Consider the following 22095-nt stretch of genomic DNA (forward strand, 5'->3'; position numbering starts at 1 on the left):
TCTTTTTTTCTTTTTTTTTTTCCTTGATGTCTTTTCTCTTCTTTCCTTGTTCCCAGGCCATGTGTGTGAAAGTCCCAGATGATCCTGAGCACTTGGCTGCCAGAAGGCAGTGGAGGGATCAATGCCTCATGAGACTTGCCAAACTGAAAAGTCAGATGCCCTCCCAGTGAAGGGTTTTTTTTTGTTTTTAAGATTTTAAAATCAATTTTTAGGAAGAGAGGGAGGGAGAGGGATATAGAAAAAGAAACATCCATGTGAGAGCAAAACATCAATCAGCTGCCTCCTGCACATCCCCTACTGGAGATCAAGCCCACAACTCAGGCATGTTCCCTGACTGGGAATTGAACCAGCACTATTCGGTGCATGAGATGATGCCCAGCTAACAGAGCCACACTGGCCAGGGCCCGTGAAGTTTTTTATAATGCTGTCACTCCCCTCACTGAAAGTCCTAGTTGGTGGAATTATAAGGACGTAATCATATGGCTTGAAACAGTAGCAGCTGCAGAGGTACCATACTTAGCATGCAAGTCCTGAGTTTGATCTCTGTTAACAGTAATCTAGTCATTTATAATGTGGGTGTCAAAGCAGCATTTGGCTTCTGAGGGCTGTTGATTTCCTGCCACCTGGGCAAGCCAGTCATCTCAAGATTTTCACTTTTTAGTTTTACTAGTATGTGTGATTATGCATCCTACATTTTATAGTCAATGATTGTAGTTTCAAATCATCTTAATCTGTAGCAAAAATTTTTATAATTATTTCTAATCCCTTTCTGAGTACTCTGTGGCCCTTCATTTTTGAGACAACTAACTACCTTCATTTGCCAATGGTTATCCTATATAATAAAGAGCTAATATGCAAATGGTCATCACGCCCTCATGTCCTCACGCCATCATGCCATAACTGCTCAGACTCAACACTGGGGAGAGAGGAATGGGGACCAGCCAGGCACAAATGAGCTCACAAGAGAGGAATGGGGACCAGCCCCGGAGAGGGACAAGCGTCCCGGAAGAGGAACAAGCCGCTCGTCCATGGTCCCCTGCAGCTGCGGCCGACCCAAGTGAAGCCGGCCTGGGTCCTGGGTGCCTGCATCCGGCCAGAGGGAGGGAAGCCCAGGTCCTGGGTGCCTGCGACCGACCAGAGGAGGGAATCCTGGGTCCTGGGTGTGGGGCGAGGCAGAGGCGGTTAGGGGCAATCAGGCCAGCAGGGGAGCAGTTAGGGGCAATCAGACAGACAGGCAGAGGTGGTTAGGGGTGATTAGGCAGGCAGGCGAGCCGTTAGGAGCCAGCGGTCCCAGATTGAGAGAGGTAGTCGGACATCCTCCGAGAGGTCCCGGATTGGAGAGGGTGCAGGCCAGCTGAGGGACCCACCCCCCCCCCCATGCACGAATTTCGTGCACTGGGCCTCTAGTTCTGAATAGAAGTTTTTTATTCCATACAGGCATCTTTTCTTCTTTCTGAGAAAGACAGTGTTTGATCCTGTGATTGACATGTTTTAGAGTGACCGTGATAAATAAGAGGCAAATATTTCATTCTGAGTTCTTTGTCTTTTATTCAGTAAAAATTCACCTATTTGGACCAGTGTTTCCAAAACATGTTCCACAGTGCCCTGTGGCTCTGTAGTTATCTGTATTTGTGAAACTCCATGGACTGCCTGCCCTTGGACACTCACATCTATAAGAAATTAGGGACTCCAAGTTCTATAGTAAAGATACCTTTTTAACTTCACCCAACATCTCTTCATCTTCATTGACTTGGAGTCTATTCCTAGCACTAGCTCTCCAAATACTCTGGGAAATAGAGCACAAAAATTCCTCCACCCCATAGGGCCAGCACGTCACAATAACTTTGATCACTGGATGCCTCTGTGGGGCCCCTGATAGCTCCCAGCCCAAATGATCCTTTATATTTCGATGACCAGCTTCACCCAATAGGAGATGAGTTCCTTGGAGCTAAGTCTGTGATGGTGCTGGAACCAGCGTCCCCAGTTGGGAACCATGTGGAAGTGATATTTCCAGCTAAGTGTACATATCACTCACCCATCACATGCATTTACTTACTTAATTTTATTCGTTTAAAATTAATTATAGTTGACATACAATATTATTAATTTCAGGTGTGCAACATAGTGATTAGACATTTATATAACTTTTGAAGCAGTCCTCTTGGTAAGTCTAGTACCCCACCTGACACCATACATAGTTATTACAATATTATTGACTATATTCCCTCTGCTGTATTTTACATCCCTGTAACTATTTTTATAATTGGCAACTTGTACTTCTTAATCCCTTCCCCTTTTCACCCATTCCCCCCCACACACACTTTTATTTATGCAATAACATCCACTGAGCAGCTGTGATGTACCAGGCATCTCATACATGGACATTGCCTTTCAGAAGTTTACTGTAAGAAAACCAAATGTTACAGTAAAATAGGACAGTGCTCCAGAGGGTCATATACTAGTACACAGGAGATCACAACTGCCTGCCCCTGTGTGTGCCCTGGAAGGCCCCAGTGGGCAACCTTTGAGTTGGGTCGTAAGTAAGACAGCCTTCCTGGCTGAGGGAGCAGAGCAGGAAAGAGTGCTGGGCACCCTGGAAAAGGGGAGTGGTTCCTGGGGCCTGAAAAAGGGGAGGCTGGAGCGGGGCCAGACCCAGATAGTGGTGAAGAGCCCTGGGGGCCACATTAATAGACCTTACGTAAAGCAATGGAGAGCCTAAATGGTCTAGGTCAGTGATTGGCAAACTGCGGCGCTGCGGTTTGCCTCTCTGTTGACTTAAGAGTTTGCCGACCACTGACCTAGACTCTCGATTCCAATAATTACAGGCTGGTGTTGTTCCTTGTGATTAAGCCCCTACCCAGTGGTCGGCAAACTCATTAGTCAACAGAGCGGCAAACCGCGGCTCATGAGCCGCATGTGGCTCGCGAGCTGCAGTTTGCCGACCACTGGTCTAGGTTATGAGTGGAGTGGTCATCAGGATTTCAAAAAGTTCCTTCTGACAATGGAAGGGATCTGGAGGCAGAGCCAGTTGTGGTCCACATGGGGGCTGGTAAGTGAGTGTGGAAATCATCCTGGAGGTAGGATTGAGTCATCGGGTGACCTGGGAAAGTTACATGGGAGCCTAGAGGGTCAGCTCCAGCAACTGTGCAGATTCTATGCCCGGTTACAAGATGAGGACGTTAAGAGAAGGGCTGAAAATGTGAATGTCCCAGATACTAAACTTCCCAGAGAGGATAATGTGGCAAGTCACAAAGGAGGTAGTCAGCCCTGAAAGGATTCATCTGATTAAGTTGTAAATTCTCCTTAAACTCTGATGCAGTCCTTCCCTCTGTGACCTGTTGAGGGGCCGTTTGTCTGGGCCACCGGCAAGCCCTTGCTTTTCCCAATAGCTTCTGGTTCCTGCTCCTCTTCCTTCAACATACTTGTCTTCTCAAAGTCTCTGTACTATGCTCAGTGCTTTTAGGAGCATGTGAAGGCTACCCACAGTCCCTGGACCCTGGTTTGGGATCACTGATATGCAGATGAACTAGCCAGGAGACATGGGGTGTTGGTGGATGTCACACAGACTTGACCTGATGGTTTGACCTCATTGATGAGCCACTTGGGGTTCCAGAAGGAGTGGCCAAATGAGGCTATCTGGTCCAATGCTCAGGCCAGTAGGAGAGCAAGGCAGACACATTCTGGTGTCCCCTATGGTGGTGTGGGCAGGGAAGACAGAGTATGGACATTCATTTATATGTTTAAGTTCTGTTTCCCTACTTTTGCTGTAAAGTATTTTTGTGTAGGTATCAGATCTGTTCTGAGATACATCAGTTGAAGTGCTTCTCAGTTTTGCTTGCAGCCATCACAATGTTAATGTGGCAGTTACTGAAAGGGATGGGCTGAGAGAATGCCAGAGAGCCAGTGATTTGATTTTCATCTATGGGATGAAAAAATTGGAGTTTCCAAGCGAGAACAGCAGAAGCATACTTGTGGCTCTGGGCAGGAGGACAGTTATGGAAATTGCTGGATAGAGTGAGGAAAGGGTCCAACAGGGAGCTAAAGGGAGGGGTGGGTATGTGAGCATGACTTCCCACAGACCCCACACAATCCAATCCTATCTAATAAAAGAGTAATATGCAAATTAACCATCACTCTGCTACACCCACAAGCCACGCCCACAAGCCAATCAGGAGCGAATATGCAAATAAACCCAACCAAGATGGCTACGGACACAGAGAGCAGGAGGGAGGCTTGGGTTTCCCCGGCAATGGAGGAAGCCAAGCTTTCCGCCTGCCCTTACCGACCCAGGCCTCCACTCAATGCTACAAAGTTTCAATGATAGAAGATACATAAATCCAAACAGAAATGGCGGCAGCCACGGAGCTGGAAAGAGCAGGAGGCTAGGGTTGCCCCTGGAGATGGAGGAAACCAAGCTTTCCGCACACCAGGCCTCCACTTAAGGCTACAAAGTTTCAAATATAGAAGATACATAAATCCCAACAGAATTGGCTGCTGCCACAGAGCAAGCAGAAGACTTGGCTCTGCTCAAGGCTAAAAAGTTTCAATTGTAGAAGATAAACCCCAGATACCAGGGCCTCCGCTTGGGTTGCCAGGGGGCGTGGCCGGCCTGCAAACCACCACAGGCCCCTTGCCAGGCTGCCCCATGCCCCAAGGGAACCCCCACCCTGATCCAGGACACCCTTCAGGGCAAACCAGCTGGCCCCCACCTGTGCACCAGGCCTCTATCCTATCTAATAAAAGAGTAATATGCAGATTGACCATCACTCCAACACACAAGATGGCTGCCCTCATGTGGTCAAAGATCCTGCCCCCATGTGGACACAAGATGGCCACCACAAGATGGCCAGCAAGGGAGGGCAGTTGGGAGGGACCAGGCCTGCAGGGGAGGGCAGTTGTGGGCGATCAGGCCAGCAGGGGAGAGCAGTTGGGAGGGACCAGGCCTGCAAGGGAGGGCAGTTGGGGGCAATCAAGCCTGCAGGGGAGAGCAGTTAGGGGTGACCAAACCAGCAGAGGAGGGAAGTTGGGGGTGACCAGGCCTGCAGGTAAAGGCAGTTGGGAGGGACCCAGGCCTGCAGGGGAGAGCAGTTGGGGGTGACCAGGCCTGCAGGGGAGGGCAGTTGGGGGGGACCCAGGCCTGCGGGGGAGAGCAGTTGGGGGGAACAGGCCTGCAGGGGAGTGCAGTTAGGGGTGACCAGGCCTGCAGGGGAGGGCAGTTAGGGGAAAACAGGCTGGCAGGGGAGCAGTTAGCCATCAATCAGGCTGGCAGGGGAGTTGTTAGGGGGTGATCAGGCTGGCAGACAGAAGCGGTTAGGGGCAATCAGAAAGGCAGGCAGGTGAGCAGTTGGGAGCCAGCAGTCCTGGATTGTGAGAGGGATGTCCGACTGCCCTTTAAGCCCGGTGGGATCGGGCTTAAAAGGGCAGTTGGACATCCCTCTAGGGGTCCCAGATTGGAGAGGGTGCAGGCTGGGCTGAGGGACCCCCCCACCCCCCAGTGCACAAATTTCGTGCACTGGGCCTCTCGTCTTAGAGATAAATTGCAAGACAAAGGAGGCCCTTCTGCTCTTCAGTTTGTCATCCCTAGGGCCTGCTTGCTTCGATGAGTTTAGCAACTGTGTCAGGTCATGTACTAGTTTTCCCATTAATGTCCTTTTTCTGTTACAGGACCCCATCCAAGACACCACACTGCATTATATTACCAAATTTCCTATATAATTCCATCCTATAGGGGCTACGTGACTTCTCTGGGGCTGTGAGAAGGACCAAGCCCAGTTGAATGTTGCCCTGACTGGTTTCTGAGTCCTTTTCTCAGAACTTCAAAGCTATCTATCTCCACCCCCTGTGTAAGGCACACACGGTTTCTCTCACATTGGTCTGTGCTTCCAAATGTCTTTTCCCCAAAGCCCCGGTCCACATCCGTATGTACAGGACCCCTGGTTTCCCTTTCTGCATGCTTTAGCTTAGCCTCTTAGTGCTCCTTCAGGACTGGAGGTGTTTCTGTGGAAGTCACAGAAAGATGTCAAAGATGGGGTTGAGGGGGGGTCCCTGTTATTCATGTCTGCTTCTTGCTTGGTTTGGAGGTGCATATGTAGCTGATGACGTACAAGGTGCTTTTCACAGGCTAATCAAACATGCAAGACTGAAATAAAAAACAGAATGGCAATTTTATTCACTTTCAATTGACCCATCAATCAAATATTTACAGAGGATCTACTGTGTGCTGGGCACTGTTCCAAGTGCTAGGGAGACAGTAATAACAGGCAAAAACTACCTGCCCATATGAAGCTTAATCTGTAGTTCTAGTGGGAGAAAGCAAAACATAAAGCAATCAATAGGCAAAGTGTAGAAAATGTCAGAAGGCTATCAGTTATGTGGCTAAAGAAGTGTGCAAAAGTTTTAATTTCTCCATATCTTTACTAGTACTTACCTTTTTTTTTTTTTAATAACAGCTATTCTAACAGGTGTAAGGTGGTACCTCACTTGTTTTGATTTGCATTTCCCTGATGATGAATGAAGTTGAACATCTTTTCATGTACCTGTTGGTCTTTTGTTTTTGGAGACATGTCTATTCAGTTCCTCTATTCACCTTTTCATCAGATTGTTGTGTTTTGTTTTGTTTTGCTATCAAGTTGTATGAGTTCCTTATATATTTTGGGAACATTTGCAACCATCTATTATTCCTTATCGGATAGATGGTTGCAAATGTTTTCTCCCTTTTCGCAGATTTCCTTTTCGCTCTGTTGATTATTGTGCAGAACGTTTTAGTTTGACATAGTCTCACTTGTTTATTTTTTATTTTGTTGCCTGTGCTTTTAATGTCTTTACTCATGAAATCATTGCGAGGACCTATGTTATGAAGCTATTCTATGCATTTTACAGTTTCACGTCTTACATTTAAGTCCTTAATCCATTTAGAGTGGAGTTTTATGTTTATGGTGTAAGAAAAGAGTCCAATTTTATTCTTTTGCATGTGGATATCCAGTTTTCCCAGTACTGTTTGTTGAAGAGACTGTCATTTCCTTGTTGTATTATCTCAGCATCCTTATTGAATATCAATAAGAGTGGGTTTATTTCTGGGCTCTTTATTCTGTTACATTGATCTGTATGTCTTTTTGACAGTACTATACTGTTTTAAATATAGTAGCTTTATAAGTTTTGAAATCAGGAAGTATGGTACCTCCAGCTTTGTTCTTTCTCAAGATTATTTTGGTCATTCAGGGTGGGTTCTTTGTGGTTCTATATCAATTTTAAGATTGCTTTTCTATTTCTGTATAAAATTCTTTTGAGATTTTGATAGGGATTACATTGAATTTGTATATCACTTTGGGTAGAATGGACATTTTAACAACAATAAGTCTTCCAATCAATAAACATAGGCTGTCTTTTCTTTCATTTGTGTCTTTAAATTTCTTTCATCAATGTTTTATAGTTTTCAGTGTGCAGGTCTTTCACTTTCTTGATTAAGTTTATTCCTAAGTATATTGTTTTTTTATGCTATTGTTAACAAGATTGTTATCTTAATTTCCTTTTCGGATAGTTTATTGTTAGTGTATGAAAACATAACTGATTGTTACATGTTGATTTTATATTCTGCAACTTTACTGAAATTTTTTATTAGTTCTGATAGTTTTTGTGTGGAATCTTTAGGGTTTCCTACATATAAGATCATGTCATCTGTAAAGCTTATAAGATGCAGTAAAAGCAGTACTAAAGATCAAGTTTATAGCAATAAATGCTTCTATTAAAAAGGAAGAAATAGCTTAACACATTAAGCGCCCAGCCTGTTTTGTATTCCAAACAGAAAGTATAGTGTCAGTCACCGGTGACTGACTGGGCGCTTAACATGTTAAACAATCCAACTTTACACCTTGAGGAGCTCAAAAAAGAAGGACCTAATTGCAAGTTAGCAGAAGTAAGGAAATAGATAAGAGCAGAAATAAATGAAATTGAGAATTGAAAAACAATGGAAAAAAAATCAATAAGACTTAGAGTAGGTTTTCTTGGAAGATTAAGTAAATTATAACCCTTTAGCTTGATTTAAAAAAAAAGGGATGAAACAAAATCAGAAATGAATGAGGAGACATTAAAACTGATATGTTATATTAGTGAATTGAAGTTATACTCATTCTGCAATGCTTGTAGAGAAGTGTTTAAGAACATTTGTAATAAAGATGCTTATAAGAAAAAACAATACAAAAAAACACACTGAAATACAAAGGATCATAAGAGACTACTGTGAACAAATTATATGCCAACTAACTGTTTAAACTACAATGAATGGATAAATTCTTGGAAACCGTTGCCATCACCTACTCTTCAACAGCCTTAGAGTCTGTGGTCCCAACTCCTGGGGATGCAATTTAAACAAGACCATATCGCTACCTTCATGGAGTTTGTGTTCTAAATGAGGCTGGCTGTGAAAAAGAATAGATAAACAAGGAACATATCAGAAAGTGATATGTGCTCATTAGAGAATGAAATTGAGTGATGGAACAGTGTGTGCCCAATTTCTGCCTCATGCGGGTGGTTGGGATGGCTTTCTGAGACCTGAGTGACAAGAAGGAGACAGCCCTGTTCACTCTAGGAGGGAGCATGGGGGCAGAAAGCACAGCAGGAGTCCATGCCAGAGGGGAGGGCTCAGCAGGGGCAGGAGCAGTGGAGAAGCATTGTGGGGGAAGATGGAGTGGGACTGAGAGGGATTGAGAGGGCAGTGGGCTGGACACAGACTTCCTAAGGTTAGGTCAGGATTTCATTTAACTGCAGTGGGAAGACCTGGGAGTGGTGTGATCTAATTGCTTTTTATTTTGAAAAGAAGCAAAATAGTGGAGAGAACTACTGCCCCTCTAGCCCTTGTCCTGAAGCACACAATTCAGCCCCTCCCTGAATGTCCTTTTTTGAACTGCTTTCCCTTTGCTGGAGCTTAGGGTGAGTGTTTGAAAGTTAGTGAGTCTGTGCGTGGAGCCCTTTAAGAAGATGCTTGGGTCTATAGTAGCCTTCCATCTCACCTGGACAGAGTTCCAATTGGTTTTCACAGCCAGCTATTGTGGGGGCTCCTCTTCCTGGCACTGGTGCTGGAGACTGGGGAGCCTGGTGTGGGGCTAGGACTCCTTGCTCTTTGTGGGATGGAGCGACTTCTGCAGCTGAGATATCCCTCCCAATTCTCAGTTGCTATATGTGGTGTAAGACAACCCCATTTGATGTCTTCATCCCTCCTACTAATCTTGATATTCTTATTTATATCTTCTTTATATCCTTATTTATAAGAGTTCCATTTAGCTACTGTTCAGATGGTTCTCAATGATGGTTGTTCTATACAGGGGTGGGCAAACTTTTTGACTCAAGGGCCACAATGGGTTCTTAAACTGGACCGGAGGGCCGGAACAAAAGCATGGATGGAGTGTTTGTGTGAACTAATATAAATTCAAAGTAAAGGAGCAGAGGGGAGAGCAAGACAACCCTCCGCTCTTTCGGCTCCGCGGGCCGGATAGAACAGCCGAACGGGCCGGATCTGGCCCTCGGGCCGTAGTTTGCCCACGGCTGTTCTATAATGTAGTTATAATTTTGATGTGGTTGTGGGAGGAGGTGAGCACAGGAGTTTACCTATTCCTTCATCCTGACCAGAAGTCTCATAGAATTTTCATGTATTACAAAATGTTCTTTTGATTCCTCCCATTCCCCCTGCCCCAGCCTGGACACTGGAGGACTGAGAGAAGTAGTATGGCCCAAGGTGGAGGGTGGAGGGTGGAGGGTGGAGGTTGGAGGCTGCAGTAATACAGGCCAGGCCTGCCAGGGGATATGGAGAGCAGGGAGGGACTGGTGATCCTATGCAAGCAGAATCATGGTTTGGATGCTGGCATGGGGGAAGGAGGGTAAAATGCCTATAGAACCTTTGCATCTAGGTTGCAGGTCAGACCTGTTTGCATTTGCAGAGGCTGAAGGTTTGGGGTTTTTTGTTTGTTTGTTTGTTTGTTTTTGGACTTGTAAAACAATTTCAATTTTTATTCAAAATATATGAGGTATCATTAGCCCTTACCTTATACTTGGAAAAATTGAGAGAATTGTACAGTAAAGGAGGGAAACGGAAGCTATTAGATTTGAAGCTCAAATTTCAAAAATATTTAGCTAAGACAGGTACACTCCAGATACTTTTCCAATTGTCCAACATTTTCAAACATTTATTTTCATATACCTCCTTACTTTATAACATAAATATTATCACTATTAGGAATAATAGTTTATTTTAGATTTTTTTCCTAAATATCAGAAGGTTCCCAGTAGTGCCACCTATTGTATAAACTGACCTGCAGCTTTTTCTTTCTTTATTTTAATAAATCTTTATTGTTCAGATTATTACAGTTGTTTCTCTTTTTTCCCCCCATAGCTCCCCTCCACCTGGTTCCCACCCTACGCCCTGATCTTACCGCCCCCCCTCCACACTGTCCTCATCCATAGGTGTACAATTTTTGTCCAATCTCTTCCCTCCACCCCCCCACACTCCCTTCCCCCTGAGAATTGTCAGTCCACTCCCTTTCTATGCCCCTGATTCTATTATATTCACCAGTTTATTCTGTTTGTCAGATTTTTTATTCACTTGATTTTTAGATTCACTTGTTGATAGATATGTATTTGTTGTCACATCGTTGTTCATAATTTTTATCTTTACCTTTTTCTTCTTCTTCCTCTTCTTAAAGAATATCCTTCAGCATTTCATATAATACTGATTTGGCGGTGATGAACTCCTTTAGCTTTTTCTTATCTGTGAAGCTCTTTATCTGACCTTCAATTCTAAATGATAGCTTAGCTGGGTAGAGTAATCTTGGTTGTAGGTTCTTGTTATTCATCACTTTGAATATTTCTTGCCACTCCCTTCTGGCCTGCATAGTTTCTGTTGAGAAATCAGCTGACAGTTGTATGGGTGCTCCCTTGTAGGTAATTAACTGTTTTTCTCTTGCTGCTTTTAATATTCTCTCTTTGTCTTTTGCTCTTGGCATTTTAATTATGATGTGTCTTGGTGTGGTCCTCTTTGGATTCCTTTTGTTTGGGGTTCTCTGCTCTTCCTAGACTTGTAAGTCTATTTCTTTCACCAGGTAGGGGAAGTTTTCTGTCATTATTTCTTCAAATAGGTTTTCAGTATCTTGCTGTCTGTCTTCTTCTGGCACCCCCATAATTCTGATGTTGGTACGCTTGAAGTTGTCCCAGAGGCTCCTTACACTATCTTCATATTTTTGGATTCTTTTTTCTTTTTGCTTTTCCGGTTGGGTATTTTTTGCTTCTTCATATTTCAAATCTTTGACTTGATTCTTGGGATCCTCTAGTCTGCTGTTGGATCTCTGTATGTTATTCTTTATTTCAGTCAGTGTATGCTTCATTTCCAATTGATCCTTTTTCGTATCCTTGAGGGTCTCACTATATTTCTCAGAGGTTTCTAGAAGATTCTTGAGTAACCTTATAACCGTGGTTTTGAACTCTATATCCAGTCATTTGCTTTCCTTCATTTCTTTCATTTGTGATCTGTTTCTTTGTCTCTGCATTTTGGTTGCTTCCCTGTGTTGATAGAGTGGCTTTGTGTGCTAGGTGTCCTATAGGGCCTAGTAGCTCAGCCTCCCTAATTAACTGAGGTGGACACTCTTGGTTCACCCCTTTGTGGGTTGTGTGCACAGTCTTGTTGTAGTTAAGCCTTGATTGCTGTTGGTATCACTGGGAGGAATTGACCTCCAGGCCAATTGGCTGTGAGGACCAGTTGTGTCTACAATGCGAGAACTGCTGTGCTGGAGACACCCTTATGGGGAAGGACTTGCTTCAGTGCGGCTTTGGCGCTCACTGAGTCTGCCCCCTGAGTGTGTCTCTTATGGATGTGAAGAGTTGTAATCTGGATGGTCTCACTCTAACTACTGGGTACATTGGCTCTTGGATCTCCAAGGAGGTGCAAAGTCAGCCACTGCCTGAGGCCACCCAGCAGGATCTACAGAGAGATCTGCAGATTTCTCCTCTTTTTGGGGGGTTTGGAGGTGCCCAGATGAGGCCCAGCTGTGAAGCAATGCAAGCTTCTATTGAGCCTTGGGCCTTCTTTTGGAAGCTCTGGGGCTCTCTGACCCAGCTTCAGTTTGTTAGGTTTTAGATTGAAAAAGGCCAGTCCATTCATATGCAAAAGCCTCGGTGTACAGCTTGGGTGGGGTTGTAATTTGGGTTGGGCGGTGTCTCAGGGAATCACCAGGGCAGAGCAAACAGCAATGGCTGCCTGTCAGCCCTGCCCCTAAGAGGACCCTGGGTCTCTGTGTCCCACAGCACCGTGCAGGAACAATGATTGCTGCAAGCACCTCTGAGAGAAAGCTGCCCTCGTGTTTCGGACTATGCCAGACAGTCCAGTTTCTCTCCGTATGAGTTTGGGTCCCCAGAGTCTCGCCAGGAACTGGAGTTCAGAGCAGTTGGGAACTTGTATCTTCCTCCCCATTGAAAAAGACAACAGCGTACCCAGTTGCCAGCCCCTTTCGCGTGCGCCTCCGTACCTCCACACTTCCACACCTCCGCACCTCCTCACAGTCTCAGTGCGCTTTTTTCTTTCCTTCTGGTTGTAGAATTTCTACTCAGCCACCTATTCCATGGTTCTGGATGCTATTCGTTTTGTCTTTTAGTTGTAGTTTTGATGTGGTTGTGCATGGCAGCAAGTTCAGGAGTTTACCTATGCCACCATCTTGGTTACTCCAGCTTTTTCTTTTTAAAAAAAATGCCAATTTATTTGAATTAAAAGAATAAATATCACATATCCAGGACAAATTATTTTAACCCCACCAAATATAAGTGGTCAGTGTTTTACAATAAAGAAACTCATAGTATTAACAGCATGTTACTGTACTATGATCAGACTGACCAAAGTATGGACCTTTGTATTCAAATTCTGATAAGGAAGACACCTGAAAAATAGAGGGGAGTAAAAAGAAATGCTAGAGGTGGAAGATTTAAACTGCTGCCCTGATATTTATGATAAAAAGATCTTCCAGCCTGTAGGAGGTGGACCTCCAAGGCTCACATGGGGGAGCACTGGGTAGGCAGTGCTGAGTGCCTGACCTCAGCTCTCGAAGCCTAGCTCACACCTTGTCACATGCCCTGTGAATGGTTACAAAAAGGATATGGCCCAACAGTTCACCTCTGAGGGATGACATGCAGAGCACTATTTATTCCACCTTCTAATGGGAGGGAAGTGTTGTGCTGCAAGAGTACACGATAGCAAAAGCACAATGACAGGGATTGGAAATAAATATTACACAATCCCTGATGGCTGCTAGCTCTTTGAGAAGCAACAGAGCACTGTGAATACAAGCACCCTGATTAAGACTCAAACATTTCACTTGTTTTTCTTACACACATATGCCTCAGGGTACCCAAATAGCTGAGTAGTGTAGATTTTTCTCTATGTATTCAACCCACTATTTAAGAATAATGGAATTATGAAGTGACCATCCTACAGAAAAACCCTAAGGCAAAAATATATCTAAGCAATGATGATAAGGCTCATTTAGCACCCCCAGAAGAAAGCCACCCACTACAGAGTCTGCAGTCATTCCACAGGTAATAGGACAATATTATGAACAACTTATGTCAACTAAATGAAAAATTTGGAAAAGGGGACAGTTTTCTAAAAATATAACATCAAAATTCAGTCTAGAAGACAAAAGAAAAAATGCAAATGGTTCTATAACCACTAAAAATTGATTTGATCATGAAAATTCCCAAATGGCAAACACCAGCCTCACTGGCTTCTCTGGGAACTAATCAGTATTCATGGAAGAACTAACTTCAGTATTACATATATTATTCTGGGAAAGTTTAAAGGATAAAGAACTTGATAGGTATCAAAACCTGGCATGCACAGTAGGAGAAAATAAAAATTTCTGTCAGTCTCAATACAAAAATATTAGCAAATCAAGTCAATGCTCCTGAACAAGGTAATGTGTCCTCGTCGTTTACCATATTTTCAGATAATATTCCTATTGTAGAAAATGTGTTTGATTAAATTCTCTTAGCAAACAAGTAGATAGGAACTTCCACCAGGAGATAAACAAAAGCCTAGAGAAAAATATACAAGCTGGTGATGTGTTTGAAAACATTTCACTTGAGATTGACAATGAGGCAAGGATACCACATCAATCCAGTATTCTCCTAGAGATCCTCACAAATATAGCTAGTCATAAAGAAGAAATAAAAGATACAAGAACTGGAAAAGGAGTGAAGCTGTCATTATTCAAAGATAATATTACTGTATAAATAGAAAATCTAAAGAATTTACAGAATTCTTAGAATTAACATGAAAGTTTAGCAATTTTGTTAGATATAAAAATCAATTGTAAAAAAAAATACATGGTGGCTGGCAGGATGGTAGTGAAGGGGAGAGTGTGAGAAGGAAGTATATGGACATGTGTGGTGGGTGGGTGTGTGAGTGAGGGACAGTTAGATCTCACAGGAGTTTCAGGGGCTAGCAGATCAGGCTCTCCTGGATTGGAAGCCCCTGCTACTGTAGCGGGCTCTCACTAGGCTGTGTGGCTCTGGCACAGAAACCATGCCATCTTGAAGGGGAGAATGGATAGGATTGCAGCCTCACCAATACCCAAACTTGCCTTGGACACCACCCTGGACTGTGCAGTGAGCTGCAGAGTACAAACCACTCCAGCCAAAGTCATGCCACCCCAGTATTGAGCTCCAATTCTAGCAGTGAGCTGCAGAGTGCACACCACCCTGGCCAGTGTCACACCACCTCAGCCACGTATGTTGAGACCCTTGCCTCCCAGGCCATAGGCTTTGGGCCCCCACAGTGAGTCATAGAGTGCCCATCACCCTGACCACAGGTTCTGGGACCTCGCACAGTAACTCAAAGAGTCACACATCACCCTGTCAGGGGATCCAGGACCCCACAGTGTGTCGTGTCACCCTGGCCACAAGCTCCAGGATTCTGCAGTGAATCCCAGAATAGTGTGCCACTCAGGCAGCTGGTTCAAGGAATTCCCAGTGAGTTGAATGCCAGTGAGACCTCAGACAACACTTGCCACAGGAACTGGACCCCGAGCACATCCACAACAGCTTGCACAATGAGGTCAGGATGAGCCACATAGTCAGACAACCTGTGAGGAGACTCCATCCATGAATGGGACAATAATATTCAAGACGCAATTACATCCGAAGAACCTAAATAACTCAAGTAGGGAGCTTTCCTAGAACACCCAGCTCAGGAGATCTGAGCGACTGCACCACTGGGTCCCATATAACATCTACTACATAGGACCACCCCCCAAAAAATCTGAATAGCATAGCAGTTTTATCTAAGACATAGAAACAATTAAAACATTACAGCAAAAATGGGGAGACAAAGAACAATCCTCAAAGGAAAGAAAAAGAAGACTCACCAGAAAAAGAACGAAATGAAATGGAGGTAAGTAATTTGTCAGAGAAAGAATTTAGAGTAATGGTTATAAGGATGCTCAAATGTCTTGATGACAAATACACACAACTCAACTAGAATTATAAGGAGTTGAATGAGAAATTCACCAACATAAGAATCAAGAGGAAATGAAGAATGACATAGCTGCAATAAAGAATACAATAAAATGTTTCACCAGTAGACTAGAAAAAGCTGAGGACAGAATCAGCAAGTTAGAAGACAAGTTAGAAAAAACACCCAAGCAAGGCATCAACAGAAAAAAAAATAATTAAAAAGCAGGATGAGAGTTAAAGGGAACTTTGGGACAACATGAAATGGAACAAAATATGCATAATAGGGGTACCAGAAGGAGAGGAAGCTGAGCAAGGAATAGAAAACCTGTTTGAAGAAATAATGAGAGAAAACTTCCCTGACTTGGGGGAGAAAAAAGTCATACAAGTTCAAGAAGCACAGAGAGTCTCAAACAAGATAAACCCAAAAAGACTAACACCAGTACACATCATAATTAAATTAGCATACATTAAAGAAAGCATCTTAAAGGCTGCAAGAGAGAGACAGAAAGTTACCTACAAGGGATCTCCCATTAGACTATCAAATGATTTCTCGACAGAGACACATCAGGCCAGAAGGGAATGGATTGAAGTATACAAAGTGATTCAAAGCAAGGGACTGGATCCAAGAATCTCTATCCAGCAAGGCTATAATTCAAAATTGAAGGTGAAATCAGAAGCTTCACAGACACACACAAAAAAAGGCTAAGGGCCTTTATTACCACCAAGCCGACAATGCAATAAATGCTAAAGGAACTGTTGTAAGAAGAAGAAATATGAAGGGAAGGAGGAACGCAGGCATAAAGAATAAAAATGGCAACAAACAAGTACAAATAATAACCTTAAATGTAAATGGGTTAAATGCTCCAATCAAAAGACATAGGGTGGCTGAATGGATAAGAAAACATTACCTATGTATATGTACTGTCTACAAGAGATCCAAAGCAATCCTGAGAGGGAAGTTCATAGCACTAAAGGTTTACCTCAAAAATAGGAAACACTTGTAATAAGTTATCTAACCCTACAACTTAAAGAATTAGAAAGAGAGCAACAAGAAAAGCCCAGAGGAAGTAGACAAAAGGAAATAATAAAGATGAGAGCAGAAAAAAAATTACATAGAGACCAAAAAAAAAACAAAAAAAAAAAAACCAAGACTATTTCTTTGCACGGATAAACTTGATGAACATCTTGCCAGACTCACCAAGAAACAAAGAGAGAGGACCCAAATAAACAAAATCAGACGTGAAATAGGTGAAGTAACAACTGACCCCACAAAAACACTAAAGGACCATAAAAAATACTATGAACAACTCTATTCCAACAAATTGGACAAACTTGACCAAATGGACATATTCCTAGAAAGATGCAATCTTCCAAAATTCAATCAGGAAGAATCAGATAACCTGAATAGACTCATAACTACTGATGAAATAGAAGCAGTAATAAAAAAAAATAAAAATAAAAAAAAAAAACTTCCAGCAAGCAAAAGCCTTAGTCTGGATGGCTTCATGGGGGAGTTTTACCAAACATTAAAAGAAGAATTAACACCTCCCCTCCTCAGACTCTTCCAAAAAATTCAAGAGGAAGGAATACTTCCAAGCTCTTTGTATGAAGTCAGAATTACCCTAATTACAAAACCAGATAAAGACACTACAAGGAAAGAGAATTACAAACCAATATCTCTGATGAAAATAGATGCTAAAATCCCCACCAAATTCTAGCAAATCAGATCCAGTAATACATTAAAAAGATCATACACCATGACCAAGCGGGATTTATTCCAGGGATACAAGGCTGCTACAATATCTGCAAATCAAGAAATGTGATACATCGCATAAACAAACTTAAAGATAAAACCACATGATCATATCAATTGATGCAGAAAAAGCATTCAACAAAATCAGACACCAATTTTTTATAAAAACTCTCAGCAAGGTGGGAATAGAGGGAAAATACATTAACATAATAAAAGCCTTATCATACAAATCTGTAGCCAATATCTTACTCAATGGGCAAAAACTAAAACCATTTCCACTAAAAATAGGAACAAGACAGGGATGCCCACTTTCACCACTCACATTCAAAATAGTATTGGAAGTCAGCCATAGCAATCATACAAAAAGAAAATATAAAAGGCATCCAAATTGGAAAGGAGAAAGTAACACTGTCATTATTTGCAAATGGCATGATATTGTACATAGAAAACCCTAAACACTCCATCAAAAAAACTAGATTGAATAAATGAATTTGACAACATAGCAGGATATAAAATTAACATCCAGAAATACATGGCATTTTTATACATTTTATACATAATAATGAACTCTCAGAAAGAGAAACTAAAAAAAAAAAAATTCCCATGTACCATTACAACAAAATATTAAGATACTTAGGAATAAACTTAACCAAAGAGGTAAAAGACCTTACTTCGAAAACTACAGGACATTGAAAAAAGAGATAGAGGAAGTTATACACAAGTGGAAGAATATACTGTGTCCATGGATTGGTAGAATCAACATCATTAAAATGGTCATACTACTCAAAGCAATCGATACATTCAATGCAATCCCTATTAAAATACTAATAGCATATTTCACAGATGTAGAACAAATATTCTAAAAATTTATATGGAATAAAAAAAGACCCAGCAATATTGAGAAAGAAGAACAAATTTGGAGGTATTACAATACCAGAGTTCAAGTTACAGTACAAAGCCACTGTACTCAAAACAGCCTGGTCCTGTCCCAAGAACAGGCATATGGGTCAATAGAACAGAATAGAGAACCCAGAAATCAAGCCATTATGCTCAATTAATATTTGACAAAGGAGACAAGAGTACACATTGGAGTTAAGACAGTCTCTTCAATAAATGGTGTTGGGAAAATTGAACAGATACATGCAAAAGAAGGAGAAGGAGTAGGAGAAGGAGAAGGAGAGAAAGAAACTAGACCACCAACTTACACCATACACAAAAATAAACTCAAAATAGGAACAAGGACCTAAACATAAGACGAGAAACCATAAAAATACTAGAGGAATCCACAGGCAGCAAAATCTCAGAGATATGCCGAAGCAATTTCTTCACTGATACTGCTCCTAGGGCAATGGAAACTAAAGAGAAAATAAACAAATGGTACTATATCAAAATAAATAGCTTCTACACAGCAAAAGAAACTATGGACAAAATAAAAAGAGAGCCACTGCATAGGAGAACATGTTTGCCAATGATACATCCGATAAAGGGTTAACCTCCAAAATGTATAGGGAACTCATACCACTTAACAAAAGGAAGATAAACAATCCAATTAAAAAATGGGCAAAGTACCTAAATGGACAATTCTCCAAAGTGGACATACAGAAGGCCAAAAGGCATATGAAAAAAATGCTCAAAGTCATTAATCATCCAAGAGATGCAAATCAAAATGACAATGTGGTACCACCTCACACCTGTCAGAATGACTTTCATCAACAAATCAACAAATGGCAAGTGCAGGTGAGGATGTGGCGAAAAGGGAACCCTGGTACTGCTGGTGGGAATGCAGGCTGGTGCAGCCTCTGTGGAAACAGTATGAGGGGAAAGGGGACATATGTAATACTTTCAACAATAAAGATTTGTAAAAAATCAATTGTACTTACATATACAACCACAAATGGAAAATTAAACAGGAGATGTATTATTTGTCATAGCATCAAAAATGTAAAGTTACTTTTTAAAAAATCTTTATTTTTGACAGAATTACAGATGTCCCCCATAGAGCTTTCCTATCCTGCCCCTGCACCCCTCCCCAGCCTTCACTACCCTATTGTCTGTGTTATGCAGATATGCATATGTTCTTTGGTTAATTTCTTCCCACCATCCCCCCTTCCCTCTGAGATTAGTCAGTCTGTTCCATGTTTCCATGCCTCTGGTTCTGTTTTATTCATTAGATTTCTTGTTCATTAATTTTGATTTTTAGATTCAATTGTTGATAGATATGTATTTATTTCCACTTTATTGTTATTGTAGTTGTTTTAGAGAGAGTAGAAGGGAGGAGGAGAGATAGAGAAATGTCGATGTGAGAGAAGCACATTGATTGGTTGCCTCCCACACGTGCCCCGACCAAGACAGGGGATTGAGCTTGCAACCAATGTACATGCCCTCAACCAGAATCAAACCCAGGACCCTTCAGTCCATGGGCCTACACTCTATCCATTAAGCCTAACTGGCTTGGGCAGATTGTTCATATTTTTGTTGTTGTCCTTCCTTCCTCTCTCCCTCTTCCCCTCCCTCCCTCCCTCCCTTCCTTCCTTCTTCCCTTCCTTCCTTTCTCTCTTTCTCTTCAAGAATACCCTTCAACATTTCATGTAATACTGGTTTGGTGGTGATCATCTCCTTTAGCTTTTCTTGTCTATGAAGCTCTTTATCTAACCTTCAATTCTAAATGATAACTTTGCTGGATAGATCCTTGCTATTAATCACTTTGAATATTTCTTGCTACTCCCTTCTGGCTTGCAAAATTTCTGCTGAAAAAGCAGCTGACGGTTGTATGGGCACTTTCTTATAGGTAACTAACTGCTTTTCTCTTGCTGTTTTTAAGATTCTCTCTTTGTCTTCAACCTTTGGCACTTTAATTATGATGTGTCTTCATGTGGGCATCTTTGGATTCATCTTGTTTGGGACTCTCTGCACTTCCTGGACTTGTAAGCCTGTTTCTTTCACTAGGTGGGGGAAGTTTTCTGTCATTATTTTTTCAAATAGGTTTTCAATTTCTTGTTTCCTCTATTCTCCTCTGGCACCCCTCTGATATGAATGTTGGTACACTTGAAGTTGTCCCAGAGGCTCCCTACACTATCTTCATATTTTTTTAATCCTTTTTGCTTTTTGCTCTTCTGATTGTGTGTTTTTTGCTTCCTCATATTCCAAATTGTTTATTTGATTCTTGGCATCCTCTGCTCTACCATTGGTTCTCTGTAAACTATATTTCATTTTAGTTAGTGTATCCTTTATTTCTGACTTGTCTTTTTCATGTCTTTGATGTTCTCACTGATTTCACTGAAATTCTCTGTAAGATACTTGAAATTCTCACTAAGTTCCTTGAAGCTCTCATTAATGTCCTGGAGCATCCTTATAACCATTGTTTTGAACTCTGTATCTAGTACTAGAAGTTTGCTTGCTTCCATTTCATTTAGTTCTTTTTCTGGAGATTTCTTCTGTTATTTTATTTGTGACATGTTTCTTTGTCTCCACATTTTTGCACCCTCCCTGTGTTTGTTTCTATGTATTAGGTAGAGCTGCTGTGTATCCTGGAATTGGTAGAGTGGCCTTGTGTAGTAGGAGTCCTGTAGGGTACAATGGCTCAGCCTTTCCTGTCACCTGAGCTGGGCCCTCTAGGTGTGCCCCTGTGTGGGCTGTGTGCACAGTCTTATTGTAGTTGAGCCTTTATTGCTGTTGGAGTCACTGGGAGGAATTGACCCCCAGGCCAATTGGATGTGAGGACCAGCTATGACTACAGTGGAAGAGCTGCTGTGTGGGAGACACCTCTATAGAGCAGGACTTGCTTCAGTGGCACTTTGGTGGTCACAGAGTCTTCCCATTACATGTGTTACTCATGGATGTATGAAGTTATAATCTGGCGTGGTCTGAAGCTGTTCACTGGGTGCACTGGCTCTGGGGCCCCTCTGGAGATGCAAAGTCAGTCACTGCCTATGCTCTGTCTGGGGACATCCGTCAGAAAGGACAGAGTGATCTGCAGATGGCTGCTACTTGTGTTGGGCTTGGAAGTGTCCAGGAGAGGCCAAACTGTGAAACAAGTCCAGCTGGTGCTAGTGCCAGGTCTGGGACCTCTAATTGATAGGTTTTGGACATGCTGATGCCAGCTCTGCTTGTTTGAAAGATTTTAGGAAAGTCTGAAACCTGAGCCAGGACAGGCCATTCATATAGAAAAGCTGCTACAAACAGCTTGGGTGGGGCTGCAAATTGGGTGGGGTGGGATCTCAAGGAATCACCAGGGCAGAGTGAACATTGTGAGCCAGGCTGATGGAAACTCAGATATGGCACCTGCCCATCTGCTCTGTGACAGGGGAAGTCTCAGCATAGGAACAATGACCTCTGTCAGCACTTTTGTCTAGGAGAAAGCTGCCCCTGAGTTATTTCCCTATTGCCAGACAATCCATTTCCTCCTGGTATGTCCCTGAATCTCACCAAGCCACTGTCCCAGTGCTAGAGCTCAAAGGGAGTAAGACTGAGTAAGTCTGTGTGCCAGCCTTTTAAGAGGAATTGCCTGGGACTCCCCCAGTCTCTGTGTCACTGGGCCACAATCCCTGCTGGTTTTTACAGCCTGAAGTTATGCGGGGCGGGGGGGGGGGGTCGCTTCTCTTCACAGCACTGGAACCCTGGGCTGAGGGGTCTAGTCTGGGGCTGGGACCCCTTGCCCCTCATGGGAGGCCTCCACAGCCTATATAACCCTCCCGGTTGAAAAAACACCACACATGGGTGTCAGACTAGCCCATTCCATGCCTCTGCCCCACCTACAAGTCTTGATGTGCTTTCTTCTTTACTTCTCTTGTTATAGGATTTTTATTTAACCAGATTCCAGGCTGTTCTGAATGATGATTGTTCTGTATTTTAGTTGTAAT

General features: G+C 42.7%; 1 protein-coding gene across 7 annotated transcripts in view; it reads left to right on the plus strand.

Annotated features, from left to right (window-relative positions):
* The window catches only part of CRYL1 (crystallin lambda 1), a 248069-nt gene that overhangs the window by 172022 nt on the left and 53952 nt on the right, over nucleotides 1-22095 (plus strand). For 6 of the 7 annotated variants that reach the window (XM_080662128.1, XM_080662133.1, XM_080662130.1 and 3 more), the window contains one exon: nucleotides 57-859. The exons of the other annotated variant lie outside the window; for it this stretch is intronic. In XM_080662128.1, coding sequence (XP_080518254.1) covers nucleotides 57-170 — 114 coding nt within the window. In that variant the 3' untranslated portion in view covers nucleotides 171-859. Of the gene's footprint in view, nucleotides 1-56; nucleotides 860-22095 lie in introns of those variants that run through there. 7 annotated transcript variants of the gene reach the window in all.

This window comes from Plecotus auritus, assembly GCF_963455305.1.
Source record: "Plecotus auritus genome assembly, chromosome: 3".
NCBI classification, from domain to species: Eukaryota; Metazoa; Chordata; class Mammalia; order Chiroptera; family Vespertilionidae; genus Plecotus; species Plecotus auritus.